The 27788-nt window shown below is 41.2% G+C and overlaps 1 protein-coding gene across 1 annotated transcript in view; it reads right to left on the reverse strand.

Moving 5' to 3' along the window:
* The window catches only part of LOC126473580 (uncharacterized), a 76900-nt gene that overhangs the window by 45185 nt on the left and 3927 nt on the right, over positions 1-27788 (reverse strand). The window contains exons 3-4 of the mRNA XM_050100725.1: positions 4997-5275; positions 4195-4680 (exon numbers count right to left, since the gene is read on the reverse strand). Coding sequence (XP_049956682.1) covers positions 4195-4680; positions 4997-5275 — 765 coding nt within the window. The remainder of the gene's footprint in view (positions 1-4194; positions 4681-4996; positions 5276-27788) is intronic.

A 27788-nucleotide genomic window follows, 5' to 3' on the forward strand; every position in this document is an offset into this window, starting at 1 on the left:
CATTTTTTACCATTACAAAAATAGCTACTAAGAAAAATATCATATTGTTACTGATAACACAAATAACTTTAAATTCAAGTTTACTAACACCATAGGCTGCAATGACGCATCACAGGCTAGACAAGTGTTCTGGGTTTGTGATGGCACTGCGTGAGGGAGACAGTGTTACCAAGCTTGTGAATCCCCGCAACTGGTATTAGTCGCAGTGGTGCACAGGTGCTGTCAGTTGAATCCAGTGCTGCCAGATAGAGGTTTCCTACGACATCGAATATATGGCCAATTTTAAGACTGACAGAAATTTTAAATCAGACACTGGACATTTTTATACTGATTTCGCATATAAGATGCACCTGAAGTTTTGAGGCAATTTTTTGAAGAAAAAAGTGTGTTTTATAGTTTGTAAAATATGGTACTTGGGGGTGACTGAAACACAGCACTGAGGAGGGTGGGGGACAGAGCATTTGTCTTTGCTGCAAGTGGGTTACCTAACAGCTTCCACAAAATTTAAGTCATGTGGTCGGGATGCAGGCATCATTATTTTCTGTATTTCTGATATATTACAGAAATCAACAGCTTTTACTCATCGCACTTGCATTCTTCCTTTAAATCTTAGCAACTCTGTGAAAAGGGGGAAAAATTACTTCCCACAGTTAGTTCAAAGGGGTGTTCTCGTGAAATGGCCACCTGCATTTGCAACAAATTGTGTAGTTCATGCAATAGGATGACATACAGCCAAAATGCATCCATCTGATACCATTAAGGAAGAGAGGTTGCTAAGCCTTTATTTGCAGCATATGTACCATTTTTACTTTTCTGATGACAAGGACAAGACACAGCTGATAGTGGTGATCCTCTCTTTCTAGGTTTGCACATAACTCATCACATGTCAAATATGAGATCACGAAGAAAATTACACTTTAAAACATGTTAAAGAGTGGTAGTCGCAGGAATGTCATCAAGTTTATTGCAGGACAGTAGCGCTTGTGATTAAATAGGGGCACTGTTGTGATCAGATCTCCTTTGTCTATTAAGGTACCTTCTCCCAATTGTCTTCAATTTGCTCTACAAGGAGTAAAGGTTTCGTAACCAAGAAAGATTCACTGTCTATCGTAACACATAGCAGAAACTGTGGCAAGTATTCCTGTGGTGAGTATTCCCCTCATGAATCTGTTCTCTTCCCACAGTAGGCAATCTCTTCAGTTATTTTTCTGCATCATATCATTCAGAGAAGACTGCTGCAGAAACACCAACATAAAACAATCTGATTCTCTGCACTGAAATTTTTCCACCTTTGTATCACCCATTAACTGGGGGTTCTCTAATACGGGCTCCACCCCACCACAGCAATGATTGCTCAGCAAGGAAACTGTTGTCCAGTGTCCCTATGTTTCAGATATGTAACACATTCCTTGGCATTCTGGGGTATTCACAGCTTTGGCAGTTACAGAGTGACAACTTAATGTTCAAGGAGTTGGTACCTGACAGCAACCACCACCACCCCTACCACTGCCTTCCCAATGTGCTGAAACATTGAATTTTGCATACTTTATGTGCAGTATTCCCACAAGATACTTAGGTGTCACACCCCCCAACTTTTCATCACACAGCATGCACTACTGTGAAATTTAGAAAAAAATGCTGGTTTGAACCCAGTTAATGGGGATCATACCACAGTTAATTGTAGTAGGAGGGAAATAAAGACAAGCAGAAAAGACTACAAGGCAATTCAAAATCAGACAGAGAAGCCTGGTCTGTATGAAGAAAGATCACTGGTCATTTTTATATCATAAAACAGGAAATAGAATTTTTTTTTTGTCCAATCAGTGGTTCAGCTACATTAGAGTAGTACCTTCTATCATTTTTATGGTGCCCATGTCAGAATGGAGGAGGAGAAAAAAAAAATTCACTTATTGTGAAAAAGTATCTGTAGATTCTTAGCACAATGTACCAAACATAGGTACTCTAAAAACTAAAGCTTTGTGATAGATGTTAGGAAAAGTGAGCTGGAGTTTAATCACAACTTCTGACTCACACACAACATTTTGTAAACCAAATACTACACACACAAAAATTCTAGTCACTGTTACCTTTCCCCTCTACCTCTCCACTGCAGTTCTACAGCAGTACTCCTGCAAGTATACTGGAGTATTACTTCTATGAAAATAAATGAGCGAGTTTGCCACTAGCCACAGCCTAAGGTTTAATCCTAAATGGCATAAGCGGTTTATTCAATTCAATTCTTGTTTTTCACAAGAGTAATGTCTAACTTGGAGAATGTGATCAAAGTCTTCGTCTGGCACAAGATTTTCATTCGTTACAAACATTCAATTCAACTAATATTGTGTAGTCTAGTAGACAATTTCACTCAGGAACAAAAATTATGCTATAGCAAGGTTTACGCGAAGGCTGGGTCTTTGCTTCACTGAATTCCTTATCAGCACCCAAACAGAACAGATCTGCGATAGGTTGCTGAATCAGCGTGTTTTGTAGCAGAAACACTAAGAGAGAAATTAGGTTTTAGGTGAAAGAAAAAAATAATTATCGTTCACTTCAAATGCCACACTACTGAGGGTTGCTTGAATCAAAGAAGTGTTTTGACGTAGTTTTGTAGCAAAGGCAAATGTCAATAAGAATGTAGGGATACACAAAGTTCATCATATATTGGTACCAATATGCAGTGAATTTTGGTTCACTACACGGGCAATTCTAGTTCCTCTTCAGCACACCACCATACTAAAACCTGGCAGCTAGGAAATGGTTGTACATGCATACTTTTCTCTCCACTTCTCCTTCTAATTATTGTCTGGTTGGCAGGGTAGTTACACACACACACACACACACACACACACACACACAGAGAGAGAGAGAGAGAGAGAGAGAGAGAGAGAGAGAGAGAATCTCTGTTATTCTCTTGAAGTCTCAAATCATTTCAGTTCTTCCTTATGTATTGAAGCAGACTATGAACGAATCTAGTTCTAAATCTTTATATATCCAAGTTACATTCGCCTAAATTTTCTGTTGCCAAATGAAATGAAATCATATCACAGACAAATGCGATAACAGCTCTCATTTTAAGGTATTGCCTGCTATTCTACACTGATCTTGGATTGCCATTGATACAATGTTCACATTTATGGAATTTCTGTTATGCTACAACACAAACACAAAATGAAATAAAAAATCAGAGCTTGCATTGTTCTATCCAGTATTACAGCACTAATCTGGGTAATAATATTGAATTTCTCATTTCACACATCCTTGAAGGAAATCAACTAAACATGCACAAAAAGCTTTCTGTACATGACATGTGATTGCAAGCTTTTTAATCTGCTGTAAGGATTCCAGTACAATACATGTATCTGCAGAAACAAACATGCCATTCTCTATTAGTACTTACATTTTGTTCAGTGTGTGGTAGTCAGGAATAGAAATATGTCGGACTGTCCCTTAGAAGGTAAAACAGCTCAGGAACAATGTATTCAAAAGTAATTACTATATGATTAAATTGAGTTTCATGTCGGAGGATTAATTTCTTTGTACGAATGTAGGCAAATCATCATCTGTGCACAATAATAGATCTGTTGGGGAAATCCTGTGAGGTAATCAGAATTAAATGGGTAGACCAATTCCATTAACTTATCTCAAAGAAAATGAAGAGGTGCATCCCCCAGTGTCTCTCTCTCTCTCTCTCTCTCTCTCTCTCTCTCTCTCTCTCCCCCCCCCCCCCCCCCCCTTCATCCTCTTCCTCCTCCGGCACTGGTGGACAGTGAAACAGAAAGGTATCACGTTTTGAGAAAGATTCACCAAAGTGGAAAGCATCAGATAATGAGGGCAATGTTGTTGGAGTGGCGGAAAATCTCACGTAACAAAGCTGTCCCAGTTGCTTACAGCCCCCCTCCTAACGGCACTCCCTCCTCCTTACCCCCTCCCATCATGTGTTGTACATCATAATGGAGCATTTACAAGTTAATGCAGGATAGTGACTACATTGTGTTCCAGGTTCTGTAATCTCTACTGAGTATAAGTGACATATACAAGCTTTACTCCAATGTTGCATACACTTTGGAAAACTAGATAAAAACTGACCAACATATGTCACAGCAGTTTTGTAAGCAAATTCTACATTTACGTTACTTGTTAACAGCCGAGCAGGTGCCAAAAATTGACTAGAATAATTATGTAGGATACACTCACCTGTCAGTCTTGATATGTTCCAAAGGGGAAACATATTTCTGTAACTTGCGTGGTGTGTGTAGCTTTGACTGAGAACTACAAACATCACTACTCTTACGTTTCACCCCAGTTGTCACTTCTTTCAATTCACTTTCGATGTAACATTTCTGAGTTTTTTTATCTGCACTATTTTCCATTGGGCTACTCTCAACACTTGCTTCAGTCCGTCCACTTTGATCTGCATTTCTGACTGGAGACCGCATGTCAATACCATTTACATCCTCTGAATCAGAACCTTTCACTTTTCCTGTCTTTAAGTCAGGAGAGTCAGACTGACTTTCATCAAAACTGATCTCACACATATCACTAGCTTCAACACCAGACAATGGACTTTCGGTAACTGAGGTTTCATCACCTGATTTTGCACATTTGGAATTTAGCCTCTTAGCTTGGACAGACAGCTGCTTCACTTTCTCTACTAATAACTGGCTACATCCTGATGGAACCCTGTAAGTATCAAATAGGATTATTCCAAGATTCATTTGTTGTACTTTCTGTATCTACACCAAGTAACTAAGAGAGATTTAAATGAATATGTACAGTAGCACCAAAACATTAACCAATACTTGGCATAATGGGCTGTCACAGGTTAACAAGGAGTGAGAGTGAACTTCCAACACTATCAGTAAATTTAATTTTTAAATAAAAAACAAAAATTCTAACAGACTGCTTTGAATAGAAATACTTAGTACCATTAAAACGAAGAGCAGATGTAAACTTACAAAAATGTGAATGACACGTGCGTCACTCTTTATACACTTACTTGTAAGATCCTCCAACAGTTTTCTGCCCAAAACGGTGACATTCACGCACAAGAGAGTTATAATTATTAAACCTTTTATTTATACGCTGCCTAGCTTCTTTTGCATGGTTCCGCATTTCACTTAAAATTTTCTTCTGTTTCAACAGCCTTTCTTCTGCCATCTGCAGTTTAGCCCTTAGTTGCTCTATCTCATCTTCACAATCACTTTCCACTGTTTTCTCTTTTTCTATCTGCTGCAGCAAGTTCGATAGTTCACTCATATCATCCAGTACTGCACACCTTTGACAAATCAGGAATTTAATTACAAGTTTTGTTTTAAAACAATAAAAAGTACATTGTAATATAATTTTTTACTTGAAGCAAAAAAGAGTTAACAGTACTGAAACTTATAAGGGATGTCTATTAACCAGCATCAAACTATGTACAACTGAAGCAGGATTGACAGAGAGAAATCAAATCTGAACCACTAATTCTCCAGCTATCAGAATTTCCAGGAGGGAATCAGAAAAAAGGGAAGGCAGCACAGCACAAAAAATGGAGCATGGTATAGATGTAACTGAATGAATGAAACCACACTCGAAATCACAATAGAAAGAACATGTAAACTTATAACCAACATATTTGGCAGAAACGTATCTTACAGACCAATTTTCAACAGCCACCATAGCTCTTTTCTGCTTATAGACATATTACGTGTGTGTGTGTGTGTGTGTGTGTGTGTGTGTGTGTGTGTGTGTGTGTGTGTGTGTGTGTGTGTGGTCCAATGATCGTGACCAGGCCAAATATCTCACGAAATAAGTGAGAAACAAAAAAACTACAAAGAACAAAACGTATCTAACTTCAAGGGGGAAACTAGATGGCACTATGGGTGGCCCGCTAGATGGCGCTGCCATAGGTCAAACGGATATCAACTGCGCTTTTTTAAATAGGAACCCCATTTTTTATTACATATTCATGTAGTACGTAATGAAATATGAATGTTTTAGTTGGACCACTTTTTTCGCTTTGTGAGAGATGGCGCTGTAATAGTCACAAACATATGGCTCACAATTTTAGACGAACATTTGGTAACAGGTAGGTTTTTTAAATTAAAATGCAGAACGTAGATACGTTTGAACATTTTTTTTTTTTTTGTTATTCCAATGTGATACATGTCCCTTTGTGAACTTATCATTTCTGAGAATGCATTCTGTTAGAGCGTGATTACCTGTAAATATCACACTAACGCAATAAATGCTCAAAATGATGTCCGTCAACCTCATTGCATTTGGCAATACGTGTAACAACATTCCTGTCAATAGCGAGTAGTTCGCCTTCCGTAAAGTTCGCAGATGCATTGACAACGCGCTGACGCATGTTGACAGGCGTTGTCGGTGGATTATGATAGCAAATATCCTTCAACTTTCTCCACAAAAAGAAATCCGAGGACGTCAGATCCGGTGAACGTGCGGGCCATGGTATGGTGCTTCGATGACCAATGCATCTGTCATGAAATATGCTATTCAATACCGCTTCAAGCGCATGCGAGCTATGTGGCGAACATCCATCATGTTGGAAGTACATCGCCATTCTGTCATGCAGTGAAACATTTTGTAGTAACATCACAATACATATATATATAAATGACCTAGTAGATAGTGTCGAAAGTACCAAGCGGCTTTTCGCGGATGATGCTGTAGTATACAGAGAAGTTGCAGCATTAGAAAATTGTAGCAAAATGCAGGAAGATCTGCAGCAGATAGGCACTTGGTGCAGGGAGTGGCAACTGACCCTTAACATAGACCAATGTAATGTATTGCGAATACATAGAAAGAAGAATCCTTTATTGTATGATTATATGATAGCGGAACAAACACTGGTAGCAGTTACTTCTGTAAAATATCTGGGAGTACGCGTGCGGAACGATTTGAAGTGGAATGATCATATAAAATTAATTGTTGGTAAGGCGGGTACCAGGTTGAGATTCATTGGGAGAGTCCTTAGAAAATGTAGTTCATTAACAAAGGAACTGGCTTACAAAACACTCGTTCGACCTATACTTGAGTATTGCTCAACACTCGTTCGACCTATACTTGAGTATTGCTCATCAGTGTGAGATCCGTACCAGATCGGGTTGACGGAGAAGATAGAGAAGATCCAAAGAAGAGCGGCGTGATACGTCACAGGGTTATTTGGTAACCGTGATAGCGTTACGGAGATGTTTAGCAAACTCAAGTGGCAGACTCTGCAAGAGAGGCGCTGTGCATTGTGGCGTAGCTTGCTTGCCAGGTTTCGAGACGGTGAGTTTCTGGATGAGGTATCGAATATATTGCTTCCCTCTACTTACACCACCTGAGGAGATCACGAATGTAAAATCAGAGAGATTCAAGCGCGCATGGAGGCTTTCGGACAGTCGTTCTTCCCGCGAACCATACGCGACTGGAACAGAAAAGGGAGGTAATGACAGTGGTACATAAAGTGCCCTCCGCCACACACTGTTGGGTGGCTTGTGGAGTATAAATGTAGATGTAGAACATTACGTAGGAAATCAGCATACATCGCACCACTTAGATTGCCATCGATAAAATGGGGGCCAATTATCCTTCCTCCCATAATGAGGCACCATACATTAACCCGCCAAGGTCGCTGATGTTCCACTTGTCACAGTCACCATGGGTTTTCCGTTGCCCAATAGTGCATATTATGCCGGGTTACGTTACCGCTGTTGGTAAATGACGCTTCGTCGCTAAATAGAACGCGTGCAAAAAAATCTGTCATTGTCCCGTAATTTCTCTTGTGCCCAGTGGCAGAACTGTACACGACGTTCAAAGTCGTCGTCATGCAATTCCTGGTGCACAGAAATATGGTACGGGTGCAATCGATGTTGACGTAGCATTCTCAACACCGACATTTTTGAGATTCCCGATTCTCGTGCAATTTGTCTGCTACTGATGTGCGGATTAGCCGCCACAGCAGCTAAAACACCTACTTGGGTGTCGTCATTTGTTGCAGGTCATGGTTGACATTTCACATGGGGCTGAAAACTTCCTGCTTCCTTAAATAACGTAACTATCCGGCGAATGGTCCGGACACTTCGATTATGTCATCCAGGATACCGAGCAGCATACATAGCACACACCCGTTGGGCATTTTGATCACAATAGCCATACATCAACATGATATCGACCTATTCCGCAATTGGTAAACGGTCCATTTTAACACGGGTAATGTATCACAAAGCAAATACTGTCTGCACTCGCAGAATGTTACGTGATACCACGTACTTATACGCTTTTGACTATTACAGTGCCATCTATCACAAAGCAAAAAAAATGGTCCAACTAAAACATTCATATTTCTTTATGTACTACACAAATATGTAATAAAAAATGGAGGTTCCTATTTTAAAAAACGTGGTTCCCGTTTGACTTCTTGCTTCATCTGAGTTCTCTGCAAGATTTAAGTGCCAACTATGATATGTAACCTTGCATCACACATTAAAGAAACTAGTAACCACTTAAAATTACCAGAAAAATTGTTTACAAACATGATGACCAATAAATTTTGGAAAGTGAAACCACAAGATCAGAAACTGAATATCTGAAGAACCAACATTTACATCATTTTACATAAATACTTTTATCTTCACATTGAAAATCAGTCCATTACGAAAATAATTTCAAAGTATGTCTTAGTGATACTACCTGAACAGTTTTGGAGTAGTTTTGAAAATCTGCCCGTTTATGATTTCTAGGCTGCTGATTATGAATTTCAAATTTTTCACCTTTGATTTTCCCTGAAAATATTAAAACTTATTTTTAAAAAGATCAGACTGTTTCTATGTCAACTTGCTAGGATATCTTGAGCTTTTCGATACAATGCCTTACCAAATGTCACCACACAAATTCTGACAAAATTCTTGTATTTTCCATTGCATACAACAAGCTGTGACAATTATTTCACATGGAACAACTTTGATGACTTCTTCCAATAGTGCCGATCACCCTGGAAATTCTGCTGGGTCTGATTTTATTATGAAGCCACAAAAATTCAGGCATGGAAGGAAGACCTTCTGAAGACAGATAAATATTACAAAGATCTACATGGAGCAATTACAATTTTTGGGATGATACATTCACTTCCATTTTTTGAAGCATTGTGCCCACCACAAAACTGAATGTAAGCTCTACATTGCCATTAACAAACTGGAAAGTGTTGCCCACAAACTTTCAGAGACACAATGTGATGGTTGATGTCGAACAAAGTTTTAGTGTAAGTTAACAGAATTTAACTAGGAAGTAACTTCCATGAGGCATATTTTATACAATGAGGAAACTTCCTGCAATGGCAAAAGAAGTTAATTTGGCCTCTCTTAATACTGTGTTTTCTTCCATGTTACTGAACTGATGTTTCTGCTTCAGTGCAGCAGCCACAGCAGCAGCAGCAGCAGCAGCAGCATCAACTAAGGCACAAGCATCAGGAACAAGCTATCTGTATCGTTGCAGAAAATTGTCTGGTGGCAGGTACCATGTTTTAGTGAAGTCTGGAACCATATGCTTTTGAAGATTTCTCTTAATACCAGCAACTCAATGTAAATCTGTAACCCGTTCTTTTCAAACAAAAACTGGCAAATTATTTGGATATGAAGCTATTAGTATTTCACTTTCACACATTATAGGAAGCTGCACATTCACAGCTTCTTTTTTGCCAGACCAAATGTCACCTTCAATATTGTCCATCAGTTTCTCCAGAGAAAACTGACAATCCTGAGAATTTGTACGAGAAGAAAAAAATATTTGCACAGATGGCTGAATTTCACTCCTGGAACAACCAGAGGTCGCAATGGTTGAGCAGAATGCTATTCCATGCCCACCTGCTGAAACTAGGAGAAGTAGATTGAGCACAATTTTTATGCCTTGTTTAAGCTCATCACTGGCCTTCTTAACTGATATTGGTATGTTTTCCTGCACTTTTTTCTCACTCTGTACATAAAATTGTGTTTAGCTTTGTGAATTCTGCTTTAATCATTCAGGAGTTGTGGTTGTGTCACTGATCCACACTAAAAGCAACTAGTTTTTATTCAAATTATTATTATTCATTTTTTCTTTCTTTTCTCAGACGTTATGTCTGGTCAAAAATGGACAGTGACGCGGACCTTGATCAAGTGTGACTTCCTTTTAACAGTACGGTACATGTTATATTGCATTTAGGAACTTTCGGGTAATTGAACATGTATCAATAATTACGGATTTCTGTAGTTGCATATATAAGTTTGGATGTAGCTGTATTGCATTGATGTACTGGTGGATATTGTGTAGTATGACTCCTGTAGTTGATAGTATAATTGGTATAATGTCAACTTTATCCTGATGCCACATGTCCTTAACTTCCTTTTTCTCCTGTTTTCTTTTGTATATTTGTTGTATTGGGTATGGATATTTCGATTAGTTGTGTTAATTTCTTCTTTTTATTAGTGAGTATGGTGTCAGGTTTGTTATGTGGTGGTTTTTTATCTGTTAAAATGGTTCTGTTCCAGTATAATTTGTATTCATCATTCTCCAGTACATTTTGTGGTGCATACTTGTATGTGGGAACGTGCTGTTTTATAAGTTTATGTTGTAAGGCAAGCTGTTGATGTATTATTTCTGCTACATTGTCATGTCTTCTGGGGTATTCTGTATTTGTTGTTGTTGTTGTTGTTATTATTATATATGAATTCTCGGCCTGGTCTTGTCAAATCCTCTTTGTGAGAGTGACAGTAAACTTCTCACTGATACACTGTTTGATATTTTCATGAACTGTTAGTTAGATCTGACATTGTAAGAAACAAAGAAAGCAATCAAATATAAATTTCTTAAAATTAAAAAAAATGCTTTTACATTATTTTTTTTATAATTGTCTAGATTGCCTACGTTATAAAACATTAAAATGCAATGACTAATTTCAGTTGACTAAGCAACCATCTTCAGATCTGAGAACAAGCAAAGAACAGAACACTGCATTAAGTTACATTTTACAAACTAAACCTCAAACTCACAACAGTTTGAAAATGCAGAATGAATATAAGTAACGTTGTACCACATCTAGTATAAAAAAAAGTGTTTCTCAGCCTTTGACAAGTTACCCACTGTTGAAAATGATGTACATACATTTTCTAATTGTCTGCAATCTCATTAAGAAATTACATTTCTTTTAACACAGCTCGTTGCTTATTATTTCATTGTATATGACTACAGTCACTGAAGATGTATAAAACACTAATCTCATTAAGCACGGTATATTTCATTTTGTATACAGGAGGAATGGTGAATATTCAGGGATAGGACGCAAATGATCCTTTGAAGAAAAATTCTAATAAACTTGGGCCCTAAAATGCATACCTTTAGAGCTATGAGTGCGACAACTTCAATACTGTGAAACAAATCTCTTTTATTGCAAGCTCTTTGCTTTCCATATTTCTGGAGGCAGTAGTACCTACCAAAACAAGAAAAACTGTCCAGCAAATATGGATACTACAATGCACACTTTAAGAGCTACGAGCACTTGTTCAGTGGAAGGTGGTGTTTCACAATAGCAAAGATGACCACGTGCTCCTAGTTCTACAGCATGCATTGCATGCATTTTACAGCTAATGTTTACTCGCTATTTTTGCTTCTGATGCATGTTCTTGTCATATCCCTGAATTCTGACCAATCCTCCTGGGACACCCTGTATTATTATTATTATTATTATTATTATTGTATTATTGTTGTTTTTATCTTTGTAATAATTTTCACTATGTAACACTTGTTTTGCTTCTGTTGTTCCTATAGACTTTGAAATACTTCTTCCCCTTGCTGGTTTATTCAGGTTTATTTTGGAAGTGTTACTCATACAGACTCAGTATGTTCCACCCATCATCTCTCTGATGTAATTTCATAAATTTATACATAGTCTACAGTTATCCGACTATCACTTCTGCTCTCTTCAGTAGCTCCCAGCAACATAAATGGTGGGTTTTCAATATGCTATATGCTGACATTTCACGAGTGGTACTTTTCTTTATTCATAACTTTCAAAACTATTTTAAGTTCAAGATTAGTTCGCCAAATTTAATTAGACTGCTACTCACTGTAAAGATGATATGTTGAGTTGCAGACAGGCACAACAACTAGATTGCTACACATATGAGTTTTCTGCCAAAGCCTTCTTCACAAAGGAACACACACACACACACACACACACACACACACACACACACACACACACACACACAGTGTGATATTCCAATCTGGTATTTCCACTGTTTGACTGAGCCAATTTTATGTTCTTTGCTTGTTATTAGATCTGAAGATGGTTGCTTAGTCAACTGAAACTAGTCATTGAATGTTTTATAATGTACACACTCAAAACAGTTTTAAAAATTGAAAAGTTTTTAATTTTAACAAATTATTATTTATGTGATGACTTCCCTCCCCACTCTTCCTTTCCAAACTACTTTTACAAAATATGTGCAAGCCTTTTTGGTTCACTTCTATTATTGTGCTTCCACTCTCCAACACACTATCACAAATAAAACTCTCCAAACTCATCAGTTTTTCCCTGCGGCATCTTTCAAAACAATCCACGCAAGGAAAGCACAGGAGGGAGGTGGGGGAGCAAGAGGAGGAGGAAGAGGAGGAGGAAGAGGACTAACAATTCCTCGTGGAAACAGTTGCAGCAAGTAGGGGACAATAGCCCAAGAAAGGTGATGGCATCAAAACAGCCACACTTTGAGATCTTGTGAAAATCTTTCAATAGAAAAGCTGAAGAGGAAAGGAATAGGAAATAAGAAAGGAAGAGAAAGTAAGCAAGGAAGAATACAAATAAGAAAAGTAAATAAGGCCGATAGTGCTTACCAGCTCACTATTTCTATGTATGTCTACTCCAAAACAATGTGCCAACACAGAAAATCATTAGACTCAGAATTACAAGATAATCTACTCCACTCCTGCTTTATTTGGTACCAAATGATTTTAACTCAAAAATGCATCTTTTTCAATCTATGACCACAAAACCTGGAGGAAAGCGGCTTATTCCACATCTTTCTTTCTTTTAAATTATTCAGGAAAATTCAACATCATAAAGTTGAAATTCGTAATCAACAACCATCTCCCCAAAAAAATTATATTTCACAGCTTCTTCAAAACTGTATCAAAAGCCTTTTCAGATCCCAATGCAATTCTACAACGTCTGGCAGTTATCATACGAAATGTCTGATACCCTCAGCACATCAATGGAAACAGTGATGGAAGCAAGCTAATTTGCAGAGCTCAGGTCCCATCTCCCTGGCCAAAGGTTAGCTTGTTTGAGTGTTTATCATACAATATGCTGCCCCGATACAAATACCACATGCAGCAAAAATCATTGAGGATGGGAGTTATTGATTACTTGTGTCAGACTGTCATAGGAATTAAAATGTTTGGTACTGAAATAATAAAGGAACATACATTTCTTTCGAAGCCATCTTCCCCCAAATTAAAGTGATGTGCATTGACCACTGTGCCACCTCAGATTGTAGATTTCTGAAATAGTCTTCATAATTCTTAAGAGCCCAGCAGCAAAGATCTACAGAGTTACTCCAAACACCAACAAAATTTCTGATTTTTGGGAAATTTTCTGGATACCTTGGTGTATGGTCTCCAGTGGACAGTAAAAAGAGTAATAACTCAATTACGATACAGTCAGGCTGTCACCTCAACTACCTTTTTTTCTGTGAAAATACCTTCACAACAGTAAAAATGCCTGTAGTAGAAGTTTCAAATTCTGTCGATCATTTTTATGTGATGTGGAATGAGTCTTATACATTCAAAAATGCTAATTTGTAAACCTGGCTACAGGCTTTCTCATCCACCTTTTTTAGTTGTGTTGTGAGCTGTTAATTTCTACCCATCAGCTTTTACACATCACAAAATCAGAAATTCTTCTAGGAAATAGAAGGAATTATCACAGAGAAACTTTTTCAGTTTGTTTTCAAATTTAACTTTGCTGTCTATCAGACGGTTTATATCACTAGCTAAGCAACCAAAAATTTTGGTGGCAGTATTGTGTGTCCCATTTTGTGTCAAAGACAACCTTAACATGGAGTAAAGAATGTAATTTTTTTTCCCACATCTTGTAATTATGTACATCATTGTTCCTTTTGAGTAGCAGTTGACTGTGGTATTTAGAACAAACTTCATGAGGGAAGAAATATACAGTGAAGCAGTAGTCCAAAGACATAAGACACCTGCAAGATGACTGTAGGTCAGCACCACACTTTCTTGCAACACATTTTTGAGCAATGAAGATTTTAAAGATGAGTTGCCCAAAACATTGTTCCTTATGACACTACAGAGTGAAAATAAAGAGAACATGTGAACTTGCTAATTTGTCTCACCTAAGATTTGCAATGTTTCAAAATGCAATGGTGGGTGACATTAATTGTTTTACAAGTTCCAAAATGTGTTTTTCTATTTAAATTCTCATCAAGGTGGACACCAAAAATTTTTTTTTCACCCTAGTTGTCATTTTTCCTTCATGTGTTACACATACAATTTTTTGTAGTAACTTTAAATGTTAAGAACGGAATACATTACTATTTTTTTAAAAAAAAAATTTTTTAATCTAAAGTGAGACCATTACAGAAAACTATTCAATAATACTTTCAGAAACATTGTTTACCACTTCTTCTATTGCTGTTATGTACAGCGTGGAACATATTGACTATATAAAAAAACATAATTCAGTCACAAACTACAGTGTACACACACTTTATTCAACATGTAAACGTCATTACAGGTATATTTAAAAACAAAGATGATGTGACTTACCATACGAAAGCGCTGGCAGGTCGATAGAAACACAAACAGACACATACATACACACAAAATTCAAGCTTTCGCAACAAACTGTTGCCTCATCAGGAAAGAGGGAAGGAGAGGGAAAGACGAAAGGATGTGGGTTTTAAAGGAGAGGGTAAGGAGTCATTCCAATCCCGGGAGCGGAAAGACTTACCTTAGGGGGAAAAAAGGACGGGTATACACTCGCACACACACACATATCCATCTACACATATACAGACACAAGCAGACATATTTAAAGACAAAGAGTTTGGGCAGGGTATTCAGATTTGGGTTATGACATGTCCAACATGCCTGCCGTCATTGGCGATGAAGTGGCGCAGACGAATAGCAAAATTCTGCATGGCCCGCTGATGTGTCGAAACATAAATGCTCCTGAATGGTTGTTTTCAGCTCTGCAATGGTTTTGGGGTTATTGTTGTACACCTTGTCTTTCCTATAGCCCCACAAAAAGGAGTCCCATGTGTTCAGACCCGGAGAATATGGCAGGAAATCGAGGAGCATGAAAGTGGCCTCTGGGTACCCCAAAGCCAAAATACGGTCTCCTAAGTGCTCCTCCAGGACATCAGACGCTTTCCCGCTTTGATGGTGTCAAGCTTCGCCTTGGATGAACCATGTCCTATTGAAATCAGGGTCACTTTGGATAATGGAGATGAAATCATCTACCAAAACCTTCACTGTGCCATTAAGGAATATCACATCGATAATTCCGTGACTAAACATCGCACATGGCAGTCACTTGCAGCGGATGAAGATACTTCTTGATCACGAAATGTGGATTCTCAGATCGCCAATTTTGCTTGTTGACAAACCCATCCAAGTGGAAGTGGGCTTCATCGCTAAACAAAACCATGCAGGCGCATACCAATTCCCATCATGTCCCACGACCAACCAGCGCACTTTGAACGTCCTAATACAATTGGTCAAAAGTTGTGATAATTTTATTTCATATAGCTCAATAATTGTCACCAGTATGTATGTACATCATGCATGTACGTGTTTATTTATTGATTACAATACCAGTGTCACCAGTGAAATTAACCAACTCTGAGTTTTGTGTAATTGATGGAAGGTCGTTTACATATATGAGAAACAATAGTGGACAGAGATTGAGCCTTGCGAAATCCTGTACGTGATTTCTTCCCAGTCAAAGAATCTCCCCTTCTTAATTGGTCAGATTATTAAATTTAGATGACATCCATTGGTTAGCTACACCATTAATTCCATAAAACCTCAGTATAGCCAGGAGGATATTGATTTAAACAGTCAACTGCAGTAGATAGACACAGAAAATACCAGCTTGTGCTGTTTTGTTATTGAGCACTTTTAAATTTGTTGAGTGAATGTGAGAATGGCATTCTTAGTTCAGAAACTCTTCTGAAATGGAAACTGTGATTTATGAAGTATATTATTGTTGCTAAGGTGGGGTACTATTCTAGAATACATCACCTTCTCAAAAATTTTGGAAAATGACAGTAGTGAAACAGGTCAGTAGTTACTGACATCTCTCCTAGTGCGGTTTAACAATGCAATACTTCAATCTCTCTGGAAAAATGGCCAGAATTAGTGATACCTTATATATTTCAGAAAAGGCAGCACTTATTATTGGGGGCTGTTGGAAACACAGTTGGGGGCTGTTGAAAACTCTGTCAAATCCAGATGAGCTTTTATTTTTGACAGAACATATAATTTTCTTAATTTTGGAAGAAGTAGGTGAGACAGCCATATGATCGAATTTTATGTAAGTTGCTTCTTCAACATACCCCGGGTCTTTTTCTTTAACTGTTTTTTGTCCCTATATTTAATACTACAGTTAAAAAATGTTATTAAACATGTTTGCTGCCTGTGAATCACCACTTATAGCCCTTCCATTTAAATTAATAGTGATGTTTCCTGTTCTGTGGCTTCTTGTCCTCTTTCTTCCTTTTCTATAGTTCATGTAGCCTTAAGTTTTTAGTCATAATTACTGATTTCTGACAACGTGCATGTTTCTTGATTTTTCAATAACTTTCCTTAGTACTTCTACATACTTATTGAAGGGTACAATGACTGTAGGACATTTACTCATTCTTGGCGATATATACAATTCTCTTTTCCTTTCACAAAAAACTTTAATCCCTCTAGTGATCCATGGTTTTTTTATGTGGCTGTTTAATGGCATTTCTGGTAAGTGTATTTGCAAAACTATTCTCAAATAATGATATGAATTTATAATGTTAGAGATTAAATTTTATGTTGCCATTTGGTTTATCACAAATCTTATCCCAATTCATCTTTGCACACTATTCTTAAAGATGTTCATCCTGAAATCAATTATTTTAGCCCATTTCCACTGAATAGTATCTATACTGCAAGGAACTTCTCATTTATCCTAACTGTGCATCATTGTCAGAGAAGACACTAGTTAGTAGGTATACAGTTATTTTCTTGTTATGAGCTTCATCAAAGAAAACACTATCAGTTAATGTTCTACTGTCTTCATCCTCAAATATTGGAAAGTTTATTAATATTCAGTCACCATATGTGCAAGACAAAGCACTGAACAATGCAATAATACTGCCTGGCAACAAACTTGGAAGAGAAACTCAGTACTAAATGTAAGATTGAAGATGACGGGTAAAGTGGAAATCGTCAACAGCAAGTACTGTGAGTTAATGGAACAAGTTCATTTCCGAACAAAAAGTTGTCAACACTCAGTGTTTTACACATATTTTACATGTAATATCGATAAAAAGATAAAAGACAGTAAGAAATCAAACCAAATGTAATTACCCTATGATGAGTCACGAATCATTTATAAAAATTAAGTCCAATTCAAAACTATTCTGGTGATACAAGCCAATGTCATTCAAAATGACAAAAATTTGGCCAAAATGTAGCAACATTCTTCAGGGAACAATATAACTACATACGCCTAATTCTGACTAGGCGTAACTCAACTGCCAATATGTGTGTATTTGCTAGTGATTTAATTTATCTCAGGTAGTAATGGAAATGGTACATACCAGGTGTACTGGTATTAAATGAGCGTTTTTTGTGAAAATGAAACACTAATTTTGAACTGAAAAGTAAAAACATTTTACTCAAAGTACTGACAATTGTTTTCTATACATTTGATCACCTTTCTGGCAGTTTGTGGGCACCTCACCAATAGAAATGGTCATCTTTTGAAGCAAACCGATCATACACCCAATTTTCGACTTCTTCGTAGGAATCGAAGTGTTGCTCAGCCAATGCGTGTCCCATTGATGAAAACAAATGGTAGTTGGAAGGGGCCAAGTCTGGTGAATACAGCGGGTGGGGTAGCAGCTCCCAGCCAAGTGTTTTGATTGTATCCTGAACCAGTTTTGCTTTGTGTGCAGGTGCATTGTCGTGTAAAAAAATTATTTTGCCATGTCTTCTGGCCCATTCTGGTCTTTCTTCAATCAATGCATAGTTCAAACTGATCATCTGTTGTCTGTAGCGGTTAGTATTCACAGTTTCACCGGGTTTTAGAAGCTCATGATACACCACACTTTTCTGATCCCACCAAACACAGAGCATTGTCTTCTTGCCGAATCGATCTGGTTTTGCAGTCGATGTTGATGGCTGTCCCGGATTAACCCATGATTTTTCCCGTTTAGGATTCTTAAAATAAGTCCATTTTTCATCGCCAGTAACAATTCAATGCAAAATTGATTTGCTTTCATGTCTTTGAAGCAAAATTTGACAAATGGTTTTTCGGTTTTCCATCTGTCTTTCATTCAATTCATGTGGCACCCGTTTTCCACACTTTTGGATCTTTCCCATAGCTTTCAAATGGTCAGAAATTGTTTGCTGTGCAACATTTAGCATTGCTGTCATTTGCTTCTGACTGAAAGTATCATCTTCATCCAATATTGCTTGCAATTCGGTGTCTTCGAACTCTCTTGGTGGTGTTCCACGTTCTTCATTTCTTAGATCAAACTCATTATTTCTGAACCATTGAAACCATCTTTTGCATGTTGCTTCTGATAGAGCATGATCACCATATGCCTTGACAAGCATTCGATGCAACTCTGCAGCACTTTTTTTCAAATGAAAACAAAAAATTAATGCTTTCCACAAATCATCACTTTTTGGTACAAAATTCGACATTGTTAACACGATGAAAACATATGATGATGTTTGTTCCATGACTTGATGTATACTAAATATCTTTGGCAGGTGTCATACCAAACAAACAAAAAATGTTACAAAATATTTGTTCAAAATTAACACATGATGATGAGGCAATGAATAATCAACATGTTGAAGGGACTATTCCAGCAGTCATTGAGGGAACAGGGTGCAACCAACTGCAGATTGTGGCACATGTTGGAACAAATTATGCCAGTTGTCTGGGCTCTGAGGTCATCCTTGGGTCAGTATGGTGACTGGCAGAGAAGGTTGAAAAGACTAGCCTTGCGTATGGAGCTTTAACAAAGCTCGCAAATTGCATCATTTTCCACAGAACTGATTGTGACCCTTTGGTTCTGAGTCCAGTGGAAGGACTGAACCAGAGGCTGCTACTCAGGTAGCTGACTGTGTGTAGGGTTTACACAAAGGTATTTTAGATTAGACGACTCTCCATCCAATCCAGATAACGACAGCTGAAGGAAACTCAGAAGTATCAGTGTACAATCAAAAGAAATTCCTCCCACAGGTGAAAGTATTAAAATCCTAATGGTAAGCTGCAAAAGCATTCGCAACAACGTGCACGAGTTTGAAGCACTCATGAAAAGCAGTGAAGCTCACATAATACTAGGTACAGAAAGGTGACAAACCTGAAATTGAAAGCAGTGAGATTTTTGGTGAAAATTTAAGTGTATATTGAAAGGAGAGGCACATGGGAAATGGACGTGGTGCATTTGTCACAGTAGATAAGAAACTCAAATCGACCAAGACAGAAACTGAAGCTGCATGTGGAACTGTTTGGCCAAGACTCAGAATCAGGGGTGGGCATAAAATGATAAACAATTCTATCGCCCATCAGACTCATCTGTTGTAACCGAAAACTCACTCGTATGCAAATTCCCCAATCATATTGTAATCATAAGTGGAGACTTTTTAACATCCAACAATTAACTGGAAAAATCAGTTTTGTTAGTGGTGGGCGTGATAAGCCATACTGTGCAACTTTACTAAATGCCTTCTGTGAAAACTACCAAGAAGAGGTAGTTAGAAAACTCATTTATTATGGAAATATACTGGATCTAATGGCAACAAACAGGTCTGATATCTCTGAGGATGTCCACATCGAATCGGATATCAATGACCATTACGTGGTTGTGGTAACAATGATTACCAAAGTACAAAGGACAATGAAAACAAGCAGAAAGTTATAAATGTTCAGTAAACTAGAGAAAAAAATCAGTAGTGTCATATCTCAATAAGGAACTTGGCACTTTGAGCATAGGGCAGGAGCATGTAGAGGAACTCTGGCTCAAGTTTAAAAGAATTGTTGACGATGCATTGTATAGATATGTACCCCGTAGAACAGTTCATAATGGGAGGGTACCTCCATGGTATACAGTCACTTTAAAGAAACTTCTACGGAAACTGAGATTGCTGCATAACAGGTGTAAAACAAAGTGTAGGGCTATAGATAAGGAGATGCTGAATGGAACACATTTGGCTGTCAAGAAAGCAATGCATGATGCCTTCAAGACTACCGCAACAAAATAGTATTAAATGACATTTCACAAAATCCAAAGAAATTCTAGTCATATGTGAAGGCTGTTAACAGCACCAAAGTAGCCCCAAAGTGAATGAGACAGGAACTGAAATTCAGGGTAACAAAGCAAAAGCCATTTTCAAATTTTCCTTTACAACAGAAAACCTGTGAGAATGGCCCTCAAAACCCAGGAGAACTGCCCCAATTTAAACCTAATACTGCTGAAGAGATGAATGAAATAAGTATTTGTGTCAGTGGTGTTGAGAAATAGCTGAAATCGTTAAAATTGAACAAAATTCCAGGCCCCGATGGAACCCGTCAGATTCTACACTGAATTTGCGTCCCAGTTAGTCACTCTTCTAATTATAGTTTATCACAGATCCCTCAAACAAAAAAACTGCGCCAAGCTCTTGAAAAAAGGCCCAGGTTGCAGCCATCTACAAGAACGGTAGTAGAAGTGATCCACAACACTACTATCCAACGTTCTTGACATCAATTTATTGTAGAATCTTACACTGAAGAGCCAATGAAACTGGTACACCTCCCTAATATCATGTAGGGCCCCCACAAGCATGCAGAAGTGCCGCAACATGACAGAGCATGGACTCAACTAATGTCTGAAGTAGTGCTGGAGGGAATTGATACCATGAATATTACACGACTGTCCATAAATCCCTAAGAGTATGACGAGGTGGAGATTTCTAAGGACTTTACAAGGCATACCACTTATGCTTCATAACATTCTGGGGAGTTTGGTGGCCAGTGAAAGTGTTTGAACTCAGAAGAGTGTTCCTGGATCCACTCTTTAGCAATTCTGGACCTGTGGGGTGTTGCATTGTCCTGCTGGAATTGCCCAAGTCTGTCTGAATGCACAAGGGACAAGAATATACGCAGGTGATCAGACAGGAAGCTTATGTAAGTGTCATCCATCAAGAGTCGTATCTAGACGTATCAGGGGTCCCATATCACTCCAACTGCACACACACACCACACCATTACAGAGCCTCCACCAGCTTGAACAGTCCCTTGCTGACATGCAGGGTCCATGGATTCATGAGGTTGTCTCCATGCCCATACACATCTATCTGCTTGATATAAGTTGAAACAAGACTCGTCCGACCGTGAAACATGTTTCCAGTCATCAACAGCCCAATGTTGGTACTGATGGGTCCAGTTGAGGAGTCAAGCTGTGTTGTGCAGTCATCAAGGGTACACCAGTGGGCCTTCAGCTCCAAAAGCCCATGATTCACACGATGACACTTGTTGATAGCCCAGCACTGAAATCTCCAGTACTTTGCGGAAGGGATGTACTTTTGTCACGCTGAACGATTCTCTTCAATCGTTGTTGGACCCATGCTTCTAGGATCTATGTCCGGCCGCAGCAATGTTGGAGATTTGATGTTTTACCGGATTCCTGATATATGTGGTGCACTTGTGAAATGGTCATATGGGAAATCCTCACTTCATCGCTACCTCTGAGATGCTGTGTCCCATCACTCGTGCGCTGCCGACTATAACACCACATTCAAACTCCCTTAAATCTTGATAACCCATCACTTAACAGCAGTAACCAATCTAACAACTGCACCCGACATTTGTTGTCTTATACAGGTGTTGCTGACCACAGTGCCGTATTCTGCCTGTTTACATGTCACTGTATTTGAATATACATGCCTATACCAGTTTATTTGGCACTTCATCGTAGAACATATTCTCATTTCAAACACAATGAGGTATCTTTTGTGGTTTTAGGGCGCACAACTTCAATGGTCATTAGCGCCCAGACTACGTTAAGAATGCACCGCGAGGCACAAGTTTAAAACAACAAATAAAAGGGAAAACACGATAAAAGACAGACTGACAGGCATAGGATTAAAAAAAAACAGCATAATCAAATGTCCTTAGAGAGGTTTGTCAAGTTGATAAAACGAAGAACGCGAGCAGCTGCTCGTGGGTCATCCGCTAAAATGGCATCTAGAGTACATGGCAGGCCAAGATCAAGACGCAGTGTGTTAAAATCCGGACAGGACGTTAAAATGTGGCGGACCGTCAGCAATTGCCCATTTGGGCAGAACGGCGCCGGCGCAGTCGTCAGCAGACGGCGATGGCTGAACCGGCAGTGTCCTATTCGTAACCGAGCCAAAACGACCTCCTCCCGCCAAGAAGGGCAGGAGGAGGATGTCCAAGCCGCGGGAAGAGGTTTCAAGGCCCGAAGCTTGTTGTCTGTAAGTGCAGCCCAATCAGCATGCCACAGCGATAAAATGCGCCGACATATTACCCTGCTACAATCCGACGAAGGGACACAACAAGAAGCTGTCCGAGGCTGGAGGACCGCAGCCTTGGCCGCGGCATCGGCAGCTTCGTTCCCAGGGATACCAACATGGCCCGGAACCCACATAAAGCTAACCGGAGAACCGACGTCCACCAGCTGCTGAAGAGAGCGTTGGATCCGGTGCATGAAAGGGTGAACCGGATACGGATCACTGAGGCTCTGGATGGCACTCAGGGAATCGGAGCAGATGACATAAGCAGAATGTCGGTGGCGGCAGATGTAAAGAACAGCCCGGTAGAGGGCAAAGAGCTCAGCTGTGAAGACCGAACAATGGCCATGGAGCCGGTATTTGAAACTTTGTGCCCGACAATAAAGGAACACCCGACCCCATCATTGGTCTTTGAGCCATCTGTATAAATGAAGGTCATATTAATGAACTTCGAACGAAGTTCGACAAAACGGGAGTGGTAGACCGAACCGGGGGTAACCTCTTTTGGGAGCGAGCTGAGGTCAAGGTGAACGCGAACCTGAGCCTGGAGCCAAGGTGGCGCGTGGCTCTCGCCCACTCGAAAGGTTGCAGGGAGTGAAAAATTAAGGTGTTGAAGGAGGCGACAAAAGCGAACTCCAGGGGGTAGCAGGGCAGAGACATACAACCCGTATTGACGGTCGAGAGAGTCGTCAAAAAAGGAACGATAAGACGGGTGGTCGGGCATTGACAGTAGCCGACAGGCATACCGACACAGCAGTATATCGCGCCGGTAGGTGAGTGGCAATTCGCCAGCGTCAGCATGAAGACACTCTACGGGACTAGTATAAAACGCTCCGATCGCAAGTCGTAAACCCCGATGTTGTATGGAGTTGAGGCGGCGTAAGATGGATGGCCGTACAAAGGAGTATACGAAGCTCCCATAATGCAGCTTGGAGCGGACGATCGACCGATATAGACGAAGTAGGACGGTTCGATCCGCTTCCCACGACATACCGCTGAGAACACGGAGGACATTTAAAGAACGGGTACAACGGGCAGCCAAATATGACACGTGGAGACCAGCTAAGTTTCCTGTCAAATGTAAGACCTAAAAATTTTGTTGTCTCCACGAATGGGAGAGCAACGGGACCGAGTCGTAAGGACGGTGGGAGAAACTCCTTGTAGCGCCAGAAGTTAATACAGACCGTCTTCTCGGCAGAAAAACGGAAGCCATTGGCGACACTCCAGGAGTAAAGACGGTCAAGAGAACGCTGAAGACAGCGCTCCAAGACACATGTACGCTGCGCGCTGCAATAGATGGTAAAATCGTCCACGAAAAGGGAGCCTGATACATCAGCTGGGAGGCAATCCATTATTGGATTGATCGCGATGGCGAAGAGAGCGACGCTCAAAACTGAGCCCTGTGGCACCCCATTCTCCTGGTAAAAGGTGTCTGACAGGACAGAACCCACACGTACCCTGAACTGTCGATCCATTAAAAAGGAACAAATAAAAAGAGGGAGGCGACCGCGAAGACCCCATGTATGCATGGTGCGGAAAATGCCCGCCCTCCAACAGGTGTCGTAAGCCTTCTCCAAATCAAAGAACACAGCCGTGGTCGGGCGCTTCCGCAAGAAGTTATTCATAATGAAGGTCGACAAGGTAACCAGATGGTCAACAGCGGAGCGGCGCCTACGAAATCCACATTGTATATTGGTAAGTAGGCGTCGAGACTCGAGCAGCCAAACCAAACGAGAGTTAACCATTTGCTCCATCACTTTGCAGACACAGCTGGTAAGCGAGATGGGTCGATAACTGGAAGGCAAGTGCTTGTCCTTCCCCGGCTTAGGAATCGGGACAATAGACTCGCGCCAGCATGCGGGAACATGTCCCTCAATCCAGATGCGATTGTAAGTACGAAGAAGAAAACCTTTACCCGCAGGAGAAAGGTTCTTCAGCATCTGAATATGAATAGAATCAGGCCCTGGAGCGGAGGACCGTGACCAGGCAAGTGCGTTTTCGAGTTCCCGCATGGTGAATGGGGCATTATAACTTTCACGATTCGAGGAGCAGAAGTTAGGTGGCCTAGCCTCCTCTGCCTGTTTGCGGGGGAGGAAGGCAGGGTGGTAATGAGTGGAGCTCGAAACATCTGTGAAAAAGCGGACAAAGGCATTGGAGACATCCTCCGGGGCCACAAGGACGCCATTCGCGACCATCAAGCCAGAAACTGGTGAGTGGACCTTAGTGCCAGATAGCCGGCGCAGGCTACCCCAGACAACAGAAGAAGGAGTAAAACTGTTGAAGGTGCTTGCAAAAGCAGCCCAGTTGGCTTTCTTGCTTTCTTTAATAATACGACGACACTGTGCACGTAATCGTTTATAAGTGATACAATTCGCCACTGTAGGGTGGCGTTTAAAGGTGCGTAAAGCACGTCGACGAGCACGTAAAGCGTCTCTACATGCTGCGGTCCACCAGGGGACCGGTGGAGAAGAAGTAGGGTGAGGGATGGAATATTCAGCAGCAGTGAGAATGACTTCCGTGAGGTGTGCGACCTGACGATCGCAGCTTGTGAAGGTTTGATCCTGAAAGGTCGTCCTGGAAGAGAAGAGTCCCCACTCTGCTTTGGAGATGTTCCAACTAGATGAGCACGGGGAGGGGGTATGCTGCAGGAGATGGATAACACACGGGAAGTGGTCGCTCGAATATGTATCAGAAAGTGCATACCACTCAAACCGGCGTGCAAGTTGGGTAGTACATATAGAGAGGTCTAAATGGGAATAGGTGTGAGATGTGTCCGAAAGAAAAGTAGGGGCGCCAGTATTGAGGCAGACAAGATTGAGCTGGTTGAAAAGGTCTGCTAACAGGGAGCCCCTCGGGCAGGATGCCGGAGAGCCCCAAAGGGGATGGTGGGCATTGAAGTCTCCAGTGAACAAAAACGGGGCAGGTAGTTGAGCAATAAGCTGCATCATCTCTGCCCTGGTAACGGCAGATGACGATGGAGTGTAAACGGTACAAATGGAAAATGTAAAAGTGGGGAGAGTAATGCGGATGGCAACTGCCTGCAGGCCGGTGTGCAATGTGATGGGATCGTAGTAAATATCATCCCGGACCAGCAACATAACCCCTCCATGAGCCGGAATACCTACCACAGGGGGTAGGTCAAAACGCACAGAGGTGTAGTGTGCCAAGGCACTTTTAACGCATGGGCGTAGCTTCGTTTCCTGGAGGACTATGACGAGCGGACGGTGCAAGCGGAGCAGCAACTTCAAGTCCTCACAGTTGGAGCGAATGCTGCGAATATTCCAGTGAATAAGTGCCATCGTAAGAAAAAAGGGAAGATGAAAGAAGGGGTCACCTCGAAGGCCGCTGAGGGCCTGGCTTCGAGCGAGCACTGCCGCCGCTATCAGTAGGCGGACAGTCATCGTCCATTGGGTCTATAGGTTCATCGGCCATCTTGGTAAGATGGCCGGGAGGGGGAGCTTCCTCCGCCGGTGAACGGCCAGATGTTCGGCTACCAGCGGTGCGGCCAGGCGAAACGGATGACGGCCTGGGGCGGCAACCGCTGGGTGGCGCAGGAGAAGAAATGCGCCATGGCGGAGAAGGAGAACTGTGCTTCCTATGAGCCTTCTTGGAAGGTCGTTTGGTGGAAGTACCGGTCGAAGGCTGGGAGGTCGAGGTACGTAGGAAGTCTGCACGGGACGGTTCCTTCTTGAAGGCCCGTGCATCTGACTTCTGGGTCTTCGTCTTAGCAGAAGCTGATGAAGGGGCTGGTGTCTGTGGGGTGATGGGAGGAAGAGGAGACGTCGACCGCGCAATCTTAGCACTGGCCGAACGGACGACCGTGGTGCTGAAGGTCAGATCGCATGTCTGGGTTGCCACCTCCCTGGTAGTCCGAGGAGAGGCGATGACAGTACTGTATTTCCCCGCTGGGAGCAGCGTGGGCTTCCTACTAGCCAATAGCTTGCGAGCAGCCGAGGTGGACACTTTCTCTTTGACCCGAATTTCTTGGATACAGCATTCTTCCTTATAGACAGGACAGTCGCGGGAGGATGTGGCATGGTCACCCTGACAGTTCACAGAACGAGGAGACGGAGGTGGACAGTCGCCCTCATGGGCATCCCTGCCACAAGTGACACATTTAGCCGCATTGGAACAAGACTGTCGAGTGTGATTGAAACGCTGACACTGGTAGCAGCGCGTAGGTGTCGGGACATAGGGGCGAACAGAAATAACCTCGTAGCCCGCCTTGATGTGCGATGGCAGCTTAACACTATCAAAGGTCAAGAAAAGTGTCCGGGTCGGTACAAGGTCATTGTTGACCTTTTTCATGACCCTATGGACAGCCGTCACGCCCTGCTCAGCGAGGAAAGACTGAATCTCCTCGTCAGTCAATCCGTCGAGGGATCTAGTATAGACCACACCACGAGACGAATTCAAAGTTCGGTGAGCCTCCACCCGGACAGGGAACGTGTACAGGAGTGTGGCCCGAAGCAGTTTTTGTGCCTGAAAGGCACTCTCAGTTTCTAGTAATAAGGTACCGTTACGCAACCTGGTACAAGATTTGACAGATCCGGCTATGGCATCTACGCCCTTCTGGATAACGAAAGGGTTGACAGAGGAAAAATCCTTTCTGTCCTCAGATCGAGAAACGACGAGGAACTGTGGGGCAGGCGGTAGTACTTTGGTCACTGGTGGCTCGTCAAGTTTCCGTTTTTGGGCAGAAGTCGAAAGAGATGGAGTGAAATCCATTGCAGAGGAATCCCCCATGATTGCCAGCGTCTCCGATGGCGCGCTCCTTCCTTGTGGGGACCCTCTCAGAGGGCACTCCCGCCTTAGGTGAATGTTTACATCCCAGGTCACACCTCCCGAGAAACAGACGGAGGGACCAATCAGCATGGTCAGAAGGTATCAGCTCAGGCAATCACCCCTCCCTGGGCCTGGCCTTTACCAGGGGGTACGTGCGTGCCTTACATGTCTACCCAGGGCGGGGAATTACGCATTACCCCGTCACCAGCTACACGTGCGAACGCGTGGGTCGG

Source organism: Schistocerca serialis, chromosome 4 (assembly GCF_023864345.2).
Source record: "Schistocerca serialis cubense isolate TAMUIC-IGC-003099 chromosome 4, iqSchSeri2.2, whole genome shotgun sequence".
Lineage (NCBI taxonomy): Eukaryota > Metazoa > Arthropoda > Insecta > Orthoptera > Acrididae > Schistocerca > Schistocerca serialis.